The sequence below is a fragment of the Brachyistius frenatus genome, unplaced genomic scaffold (genome assembly GCF_029030835.1).
Source record: "Brachyistius frenatus isolate BFR_SWC_R1_liver_20210118 unplaced genomic scaffold, ASM2903083v1 Contig_144, whole genome shotgun sequence".
In the NCBI taxonomy this organism is placed as follows: Eukaryota; Metazoa; Chordata; class Actinopteri; family Embiotocidae; genus Brachyistius; species Brachyistius frenatus.
In genome coordinates, this window is record NW_027210743.1 from 514,598 (window position 1) to 524,281 (window position 9,684).

The following is a 9,684-nucleotide window of genomic DNA, read 5'->3' on the forward strand; positions in this document are numbered from 1 at the left end:
TAAAGTCAATTCTTGTTTGTTTTGTATCATTCATACCATTTCATCATCATGCCATAATATATTCTTTGTATGTAATCTCAGACAAACATTAATGTGATTATTATTTTACCTACTTTTGAAGAAATAAAAGAGCCCAATGATCGACAGCGATGCTCCTCTGCTGCAGCTCTCTTATGGTACTGCATTCGCAGGCAGGATGCCACCAAGGCCAGGAACTTCTCTACAGCTATCTTTACATCACCAGCAACGGTTTTTTTGACCAGCAACCACAATGGCCGGGCAGTCGGCCCAGAGCTGAAACACAAAAAAACATCAGAAAACATCAAAGGCATGGGAGGTACAGGGTGTTATAATCACTGAATGTGGTGAACACAATGAGTCACATCCAGGCCTGACCTGGTGAAATTTTCAGAGTCTATATACAGATAGTTTTTTGGCACACCCAGCTCTGTATAACTGGCGATGATATCGTCCATGTTCTTTACAGGCCAGTCCAGACTGTGGTGGACAATTTTTTCCATCAGCTGATTTGATGTGATAGCTCAGCATCATAGATGTTTCCAGGATTGCCAAGGTGTAGAATGCTTATGCATCAACAAGACACCTGAGGAAACATGTCAAATCTTTTAAAGTGATAAATTAGGAGATACAAGTTTGAAGAAAAATAACATACACACATGTAGTTTAAAAAAAAAAAAAAAAAAAAAATTCCCCTCGGGGATTAATAAAGTATATACCTACCTACCTACCTAGTTTACCCTCATCCTGAAATGATGGTAATGCAAAACTGTAAGGATGTCCTACCTGGAAAGAGCCGCAGGGCTCATGACTTCATATATAACAGAGGCTGAAACACACTGTTGATTTCGGAAACGAAATACCTGAACCAGTTTCTTCTGTAGATGATGATGGAGCACCTTTAGATTACTCCATACCGTTCCGCGGTCAGTGGTTGCTGGTGAAGCTAAATTTGATTCTTGAAGTACAAATGCGGACAATTTGAGGAAGACTGCTGTCTCACTATGAAGTTTTTGTTTAAAAGTAGGGGCCTCAGAGGTCATCCAAGAAAAATTTTATCTGTTGGAGGATACAATCTCGAAAACGCCCTGTCCAGTTTATCTTGGAGGCGTGTTTGTTCTGTTGCATGTATAAAAGGCCCCACAGTCTCTGCTGACCATCACTGACCAACACTCAGTAGACAAGATGACTAGTCTCACTTCTAAGGACAAGGACACCGTCAAGGCCTTCTGGGCCAAAGTGGTTGGCAAGTCTGAAGACATCGGCACTGATGCTCTGTGCAGGTAAATATGAGCCCAAACTGACTGATATAACTTTAAATGATTGATTTATATTTACCCAATCATCCCTTCACATTTCTTGCACAGGATGCTGGCGGTGTACCCCCAGACCAAGACTTATTTCGGCCACTGGAAGGACTTGAGCCCCGGCTCTGCCCCAGTGAAGAAGCACGGGGCAACTGTGATGAGTGGAGTTGCTTTTGCTGTGAGCAAAATTGATGACCTGAAGGCCAGTCTTCTGAACCTCAGTGAGCTGCATGCCTTCACTCTCCGAGTGGACCCCGGTAACTTCAAGGTGCAGAACCAAAGCCTGTCATAGATGTGAAGTGTCTGTCAAACTGTGTTCCACAAGAAATTTCCAGACTCACAACGAATGTGTCTATTTGTCATTACAATAACCACACTTTGCTACTCAAATTAACCAAAGATCATTCAAGCTTCAGGTCCTACATGTAGCTCGGGATGGGGAGCTGAAATCTCCATTCATAACATCTGCGTAATTATCTTGTTTTCCCAGATTCTCTCCCACTGCATCCTCGTTGTCATGGCCATCACGTTCCCCACCGATTTCACCCCTGAGGTCCATGTGTCTATGGACAAGTTCCTGGCTGCCGTGGCTCTGGCCCTGTCTGAGAAATACCGATAAACAGAAGTTGACAGAGATTGCAGCTGGATAAAGTCTGCACATAATAAATAAATGCATACATTTCAAAAAGTACATAATCGTTGTTGGGCTTTTTGTTAAATGAATTTTATCTGTTTTCTGTTTGACAACAGTAATGTTATTGAATTAGTGGAGTTTTAAACGTGCAGGGATGCACTCTTAGAACTAGTGTGTTAATATCAACACAAGTTGTGTCAATTCCCAACACAATAATGTGACGTTTTACTTTCAACACAACCACTGTGTTGGGAGATTTAACTCAAGATAAGTGTGGGATTTTCAAACACAGTGTTTGTGTAAAATAGAATAAAATAGATGGGGTCTTTATATAGATACTATAATGCGTTAAATAATTTGTTAATTCTAGTCCTAAGGATTTCACATTGCTATAATTTTTTGTACATTAACAACAACCAGTGCCGTTATGGCTCTGCTTATTTTAATCTCATATTTTTCACTGTGATGTTAACGAGATTAAAGTCTCAATGAACTGAGTATGGCTGCAGTTCACCACCAAGACACCATGGTGAGCTGTGGATTATTGTGCCTGTTCAAAGCGGCAGTGCATTAGCCCATTTGGAGAAAGAAGCTGTACATATAAAAGCTAACATTACCTCTATGATGTATTAAATATAAAGTTGTAGTATAGTTAGCCTGCTATAGAATGGAAGTACCCCAGTCAGTCTGGTTAATCTCATTTTGTTCACAAAAGAAACAAAAAACAGCTTTAGACAACTTGAATACATCAGCCAGCTGGAAAGCTAGCACGAGGTCTGAAGCTAGACCTGATGCTGCTGAATGTGTGACCACCATTCACCAGAGAGTAAACGGAAAAAGAACGCCTTTTACTGTCGGCGTACTGTAGCCTATGTCCTACATCATTTTTTTTAGTCCCCTCTGTTTTAGCTTCAATATTAAAAACAAAAAAATGATTCGCCGGGATACATGTGACTATTGCTTTGCTGTTGTCTGAGAACAACGGACTGGCATTTCCATTTAACTCCCTGTGTAGTGTTTATCTCACACACAAAAAAAACTTTAACTCATGAGCAATATGTCACACCTGTTTCTAAATCCATGTAACTATTCTGTGCCTAAAACACACAGTGTTGGTCTCAGAAATGAAATAAATGGACTGTCTGGTCTTTGATAATGGAACACTTTTAGATTACGCCAAACCTTTCAGAGGTCAGTGGTTGTTGGTGAAACTAAATTTGATTTTTGAAGTATAACTGTGAACAGTTTGAGGAAGACTTCTGTATCACTATGAAGTTTTTGTTTAAAACTAAGAGTCCTAAGAGGTGATCCAAGAGAGTTTTTATCTGTTGGAGGATACAATCTCGAAAACGCCTTGTCCAGCTTATCTTGGAGGCGTGTTTCTTCTGTTGCATGTATAAAAGGCCCCACAGTCTCTGCTGACCATCACTGACCAACACTCAGTAGACAAGATGACTAGTCTCACTTCTAAGGACAAGGACACCATCAAGGCCTTCTGGGCCAAAATGGCTGGCAAGTCTGAAGACATCGGCACTGATGCTCTGTGCAGGTAAATATGAGCCCAAACTGACTGATATAACTTTAAATGATTGATTTATATTTACCCAATCATCCCTTCACATTTCTTACACAGGATGCTGGCGGTGTACCCCCAGACCAAGACTTATTTCAGCCACTGGAAGGATTTGAGCCCCGGCTCTGCCCCAGTGAAGAAGCACGGGGCAACTGTGATGAGTGGAGTTGCTTTTGCTGTGAGCAAAATTGATGACCTGAAGGCCAGTCTTTTGAACCTCAGTCAGCTGCATGCCTTCACTCTCCGAGTGGACCCCGGTAACTTCAAGGTGCAGAACCAAAGCCTGTCATAGATGTGAAGTGTCTGTCAAACTGTGTTCCACAAGAAATTTCCAGACTCACAACGAATGTGTCTATTTGTCATTACAATAACCACACTTTGCTACTCAAATTAACCAAAGATCATTCAAGCTTCAGGTCCTACATGTAGCTCGGGATGGGGAGCTGAAATCTCCATTCATAACATCTGTGTAATTATCTTGTTTTCCCAGATTCTCTCCCACTGCATCCTTGTTGTCATGGCCATCACGTTCCCCACCGATTTCACCCCTGAGGTCCATGTGTCTATGGACAAGTTCCTGGCTGCCGTGGCTCTGGCCCTGTCTGAGAAATACCGATAAACAGAAGTTGACAGAGATTGCAGCTGGATAATGTCTGCACATAATAAATAAATGCATACATTTCAAAAAGCACATAATCGTTGTTGGGCTTTTTGTTAAATGAATTTTGTCTGTTTTCTGTTTGACAACAGTAATGTTATTGAATTAGTGGAGTTTTAAACGTGCAGGGATGCACTCTTAGAACTAGTGTGTTAATATCAACACAAGTTGTGTCAATTCCCAACACAATAATGTGACATTTTACTTTCAACACAACCGCTGTGTTGAGAGATTTGGTGTACAAGTCTGGTTAGTCGAGTTTATTTTTTATAAAAGAAACTAAATACAGTTTTAGACAACTTCCATCAATCTGCCAGCTGGAAAGCTAGCATTAGCTCCGCTGCCAGACTGGATGCTTCTACCGAAGGTGTGACCACCAGAGAATACATGGAAGAGAATCCCTTTTACTTCTACATAGGCTACTTTATGTCCTGTATATATTTTTTTTAACCACCTCTGTTTCATCTTTAATGGTAAAAACAACACAATGATATGATACCTGTGATGGTCACTTTGCCATTATATGAGAACAATGGACAATCCTGGTTGTGTGTTTGGGCTGTCTGGGCTTGTGAAACAGTAGAAATGGTGACATTTTTTATTTTTTTTCTTAAAGTGTGTGGACTTCAAGGATTTCTTATCAGCTTCACTCCTCCATCAAAGAAAGTCCTTCTTTTGTCGAAGTCTTAACTAAATCTCCTAGCCTACATGCAAATTTCAAGTGCAGTTCTCTGTGTTGTAAACATTACTTTGTTCTGTGTATTTATGAAAGATATTTTCGAGCACTTCATTATGGTCAACCCTTTAGTTTCATCAGTTTTTCAAAGTACTACAAGTACATCTCTACACTGTGCGGTTGTTATCTTGTTGTATAGTTCGCTGTCGCAAACTCTTCATTGTCAATTAGTTTTTCGAGGAATGTTATTAATCATAAACGATGTAGTATGGGTGTGTTATATATCTTTGATATTACTGTAAAAGGGAGGAGACAAAAAACATAGTCAAAAATAAAGTTTTATTGTGCTGTAAACATAATATGTAGGTCACAGTTACATTGCTGAAAACAACTAACAGTTAAACTGCAAAAAAATGTTTGAGAAAAACACAATATCGAGGGAGCAAATGTTCTCAGAAACATAAAAAGGTACCCCAAAAACAACAAAACCTATTATTAATATTTGAATGTTCAGTCATTGGCATGAAGCTGCCCTCTAGTGGTCATTATTGGTACAGCTTCCATGTGGATGCTGCCAGCTGCAGGCTGCAGGCTGTAGGCTCAGCTGCTCAGGACCCCGGCTGGTTCTGTATGGTGTCATGCTTTCACCACCGATGCTGTGTCCCATTTATATGTTTGTTTGTGACCTATTTTTTTCCGCATCACATTCATTATAAACATATAACACATCATTACACTGTGAATATTTAAATATACGCTACTTAGGTAGCCTATAGTAGTGTAGTGGCTATTTGTGTGTCCAGTGGAGGGCGCTGCAACATTGTAGCATATGTCTAAGTAACAGAGGAGCCTAAAAACTGCTGAAGACAAAATAATCTGCTCACATCAGGTTTTCTACAAGGTGGTATACTCACACGTAAAGATAAAAGTTTGACTTATACAATGAGCATTTTTTTTCATGGGCCTTAACTTGCCAGAATTATGAATATGTTTTTGTGTTATTTGGCATTTCCAAATGTTATAAAAATCAGAAAACATAACAAACTCCGACTGAATTAACATTTACATCACAGCACCTATGAAAAAAAGCATTTTTTTTTTAAGGTCCTAAATAAATGTTTTTAATTTTTACAGACTATGCCAGAAGGAAAATCCCTGCTTTGCGGGTTGGCTGGTTTACTGCCAGAGCACTAACGTCATATAGAAAAATCTGACTTTATCAATGCAAACACACTTAGAAACCCTTACTGAATAGATTTGGATACATTGGATTTTATGCCATAAAATTAGGACTTTTGGATGTTTGCCTGATTGAATTCTTAGAAATATTGCTACTATAGTCACGTATGTTCAAATATAAGCTTTGAGGAAGTCTAAAAATAATCAAAGGGCAACATAATTGTACACTGTGTCATGCAGAACAGAGTTGCAATCCCAAATAAGTGTTTTCTTCAAGGTACTTAAAAAAAATAAATCTAGAAATTGTCGCTGTCAAATCAAAGGTCAACATCAGGACAGATGTGACTGAGAGAAGTGCGAGGTTAAATAATATAGAGACCTACTGGGTTCAATTTACAAACTACTGTACCCCCGAAAATGAACAGTCGTTGTTATATGGTCTAACAAATTTTTAATTTTACCTGGCAAAGATGAGAGGTCCATTATACCTCTGCAGTGACGCTCAGTATCTTACCAGGCAACTTGGGTGTATTCTGACTCTCAGTGTGTCTCCAGATGTGAACGGTAGCCTATTGTTTCAAGCCCCTTGCCCCTCAGAATCCCGCCCAGTTAACTGAGCCGAATCTGCTGTTGGCCTGATGGTCTGATGGTGTCAACATCAGTCCCTAAACAGGACCTAAAGCAGGTTTTAGCACTTGCATCAGACCTAAACAGTGGCAATACTAAAGGATAATTTTAGACATTAGAGCAAAATATCGATGAATTATCAGACCTCATTCGATCTCTGCTGTCCAAGAAAGCTTCAAGAAAATTAGGCTACTTCACTGGACTCCCATCCACATGACTGAAAAAAACACAGTACAATTAAATGAAATAGACACTAAAATCTACACCTTCAGCTACACTGATGAGTCTGCAAAGCTGCTGCAAACTTTCTAAAACATTATCTTGGTCCTCTTTGAGTGGATCCACCCAATGAAGATAAATCTTTAAAAAAACGTACCATGTGTTGGCAAGAAATGTCACCTCAAATGACCATATACTGTCTATAGTCAGCCTAATGGTATCAACTGATGATAATTAATTGCAGAACATTTTAAATCAGTATTTTTAGATTCATTTAGGCAGGTTATATTGTATAGATTTAACTGTATTTACCACATATGTTGTGTTTTTCTTTACTTTTGTTCATGTTCTGTTAACAATAAAACAGTTGAAAGCTTTAATTGCAGGAAAAGTAAAAAGTTGTTTTTTCTACAGGAAAAACTGTTCCAAAATGTCCAAAATCCTATTTCAATTCATCAATCTAATGTTGTGAGCTACGAAAGGTTTGATTTGGTCCAAATTAAAAGTTATTTACTGAAGTGTACCACTGTAGGATCCTGTTAACTCTCCAGAAGAGTCTTTACAGTTTGGCACAGATTTTGAAACAGGTATTTAGGTGGCACACATGAGCCTATGTTGCTCATTGGTCAATGAATTTGAAATTATAACCGGTCCTCCTATTTGTTTCAATACCAGTTTAACTTTTAACTAACTGTCCACTGGGTTTAAAAAAAATATGCCTATTGATTAACTTAGATTTTCATAAGCCGATTTTATAAACTTAGTAGTAGTAGTAGTAGCAGTAGTAGTAATAGTTTCCTTGTGCGCTATAAGCTTGTCCTCAGAACCACCATCGCAATTTGTTTTTGTTTATCTCATGGGAGCTGCAGCATTGTTTGGAAATTTTCCAAATGCACATAGCCTATCTCGGAGGTGGTGCGGGTGTGCCCATGCCCTGTGTCATGTATAAAAACCCACACGGTTTGTGATGATCACAGCATACAAATTCAACATTCAACATGAGTCTTACTTCCAGGGATAAGGACGTAGTCAGGGCCTTCTGGGCCAAAGTGTCTCCCAGGGCCGAGGACATTGGCAGTGATGCACTGTCCAGGTAAATATGACATCAAACCGACTGATACAACCTGCTGGTTATTTTTTTATTATCCATTTACATGTTTTTTCTTCACTTATATATATATATATATATTATTTTTTTTACACAGGATGCTGGCGGTGTACCCCCAGACCAAGACTTACTTCGCCCACTGGAAGGACCTGAGCCCCGGCTCTGCCCCAGTGAAGAAGCACGGAAAGACCGTGATGGGTGGAGTTGGTGATGCTGTGAGCAAAATCGATGACCTGACTGCCGGTCTTCTGAACCTCAGTGAGCTGCATGCCTTCACCCTGCGAGTGGACCCTACTAACTTCAAGGTACTGATGATTATTAACACATGGCAGTATTTCAGCTTTCATAAATCCATACTGTAGCTCTCTGGCTGCCTTCTTGAATTGTCTAAAAACCCTAAAACTTTGCATTAAAGAGCCACCAGTCCTTATTTCAGCCATTGTGGATGTGAACATCCTCATACAGTGTTAAAACTGAAACTTGACCACCAGCCACTGTCATTTAAGGAACAACCCAAATTCAAATGTGTCACCATGTGGCTTCATGTCCTTGTGGCAAATATTTACAGGCAGCTACACGAAAAATCTTTCTTTCTTTATCACTTTATATATGCCAACCATGTCACAAGCAGTATTTCATGAAAGTAAGTTTAGTATAAATTTGTTGCCTTTTTAGCTGCTCATCTTGGCAGACCTGGCACGCACACATTAACCGAAAAACCAAGCAGAAAAAGGTGCCCATTAACTTCCAACATACTGTACAAGGATAAATTGAGACTGGAGTTTACAATAGTCTTCTTCACCCTATAATATCGTCGCACTGCTCATCTCATTTCATTCCACAGCACCGGACACTTTTTTTTTCCATTCATACCAAACTGTATTTATTTATTTATATTTTATATTTTTTTTTTGTGTGCATATAGTCTCTGTGTGTCTGTGTATTTATTAATTGCTTCTTTTTTTTTTCTAAAATAATAATTTTTTTTTAGTTACCTTATTTCTTATATCTTATACGTATTTGTAAAAAAATTTTGTCAAATCAAAATCTATCTAAATCAAAATTGAAGTGCTGGTCGGTCACCTGTGTGCGAGAAGGAAGAGGAGATGTGTTGAAATTTTATTTCATGCATTCATTTAAAAGAACTACATGGTGGCTTAAAGGTCTAGGATATGATGTACCTCCACCTATTTTTCTGAAACACAAACAAATAAATATAAGAATGTTATAAGAATAAGTTAAGTTTAAATGTCATTATCCTCTTTTCACAGATTCTCGCCCACTGCATCCTCGTTGTCATGGCCATCATGTTCCCCAAAGAATTCAGCCCTGAGGTCCATGTGAGCGTGGATAAGTTCCTGGCTGCCCTGGCTCGTGCCCTGGCTGAGAAGTACAGATAAACTGCAAACATGGAGCAGGAACAGACGGCGAATGGCAGCATGTTTGGATACTTTCTGTCAGTCTGAATTTCAATAAAAGATTAAATGCAAGGAAAGATTATTTGTGTGGTGCAGTGAATTTCTGGTGTTTTAACAGGGTGTCAAGTCAGGTCAACAGCACATCTGGCTCAACATCTAACACAGTGTCATATAGAGTATAGTAGCAGTAGTATTGATGGATTAAAATTTAACAAGGCCTCCTGTGCATAAGGTTATGCCTTTGTTTGTCGGCTATACTTTAATTTG

The 9,684-nt window shown here is 39.1% G+C and overlaps 3 protein-coding genes across 3 annotated transcripts; all 3 read left to right on the forward strand.

The window, feature by feature from the left end:
• Positions 1-1,195: 1,195 nt before the first annotated feature.
• On the forward strand, positions 1,196-2,000 carry LOC138630932 (hemoglobin embryonic subunit alpha-like). The gene is made up of 3 exons (XM_069715594.1): positions 1,196-1,301; positions 1,386-1,593; positions 1,816-2,000. The coding sequence occupies exons 1-3, from the start codon at positions 1,204-1,206 to the stop codon at positions 1,942-1,944; spliced, it is 435 nt and encodes a 144-aa protein (XP_069571695.1). The 5' UTR covers positions 1,196-1,203; the 3' UTR covers positions 1,945-2,000.
• Positions 2,001-3,410: 1,410 nt separating this feature from the next.
• Positions 3,411-4,157, forward strand: LOC138630914 (hemoglobin embryonic subunit alpha-like). Its single transcript, XM_069715553.1, has 3 exons — positions 3,411-3,508; positions 3,593-3,800; positions 4,023-4,157. Exons 1-3 carry the CDS (start codon positions 3,411-3,413, stop codon positions 4,149-4,151), a joined length of 435 nt encoding a protein of 144 aa, XP_069571654.1. The 3' UTR covers positions 4,152-4,157.
• A 3,701-nt stretch (positions 4,158-7,858) lies between these two features.
• On the forward strand, positions 7,859-9,494 carry LOC138630935 (hemoglobin subunit alpha-1). Its single transcript, XM_069715597.1, has 3 exons — positions 7,859-7,984; positions 8,097-8,304; positions 9,271-9,494. Exons 1-3 carry the CDS (start codon positions 7,890-7,892, stop codon positions 9,397-9,399), a joined length of 432 nt encoding a protein of 143 aa, XP_069571698.1. The 5' UTR covers positions 7,859-7,889; the 3' UTR covers positions 9,400-9,494.
• The last annotated feature ends 190 nt before the right edge of the window (positions 9,495-9,684 follow it).

Bases quoted from the DNA above. Each gene is read 5' to 3' on its own strand.
- LOC138630932 (XM_069715594.1), top strand. From the start codon at position 1,204: ATGACTAGTCTCACTTCTAAGGACAAGGACACCGTCAAGGCCTTCTGG. The intron at 1,302-1,385 runs GTAAATATGAGC...TTTCTTGCACAG, and splicing joins GGCACTGATGCTCTGTGCAG to GATGCTGGCGGTGTACCCCC. The intron at 1,594-1,815 runs GTGCAGAACCAA...TTGTTTTCCCAG, and splicing joins TGGACCCCGGTAACTTCAAG to ATTCTCTCCCACTGCATCCT.
- LOC138630914 (XM_069715553.1), top strand. From the start codon at position 3,411: ATGACTAGTCTCACTTCTAAGGACAAGGACACCATCAAGGCCTTCTGG. The intron at 3,509-3,592 runs GTAAATATGAGC...TTTCTTACACAG, and splicing joins GGCACTGATGCTCTGTGCAG to GATGCTGGCGGTGTACCCCC. The intron at 3,801-4,022 runs GTGCAGAACCAA...TTGTTTTCCCAG, and splicing joins TGGACCCCGGTAACTTCAAG to ATTCTCTCCCACTGCATCCT.
- LOC138630935 (XM_069715597.1), top strand. From the start codon at position 7,890: ATGAGTCTTACTTCCAGGGATAAGGACGTAGTCAGGGCCTTCTGGGCC. The intron at 7,985-8,096 runs GTAAATATGACA...TTTTTTACACAG, and splicing joins GGCAGTGATGCACTGTCCAG to GATGCTGGCGGTGTACCCCC. The intron at 8,305-9,270 runs GTACTGATGATT...CTCTTTTCACAG, and splicing joins TGGACCCTACTAACTTCAAG to ATTCTCGCCCACTGCATCCT.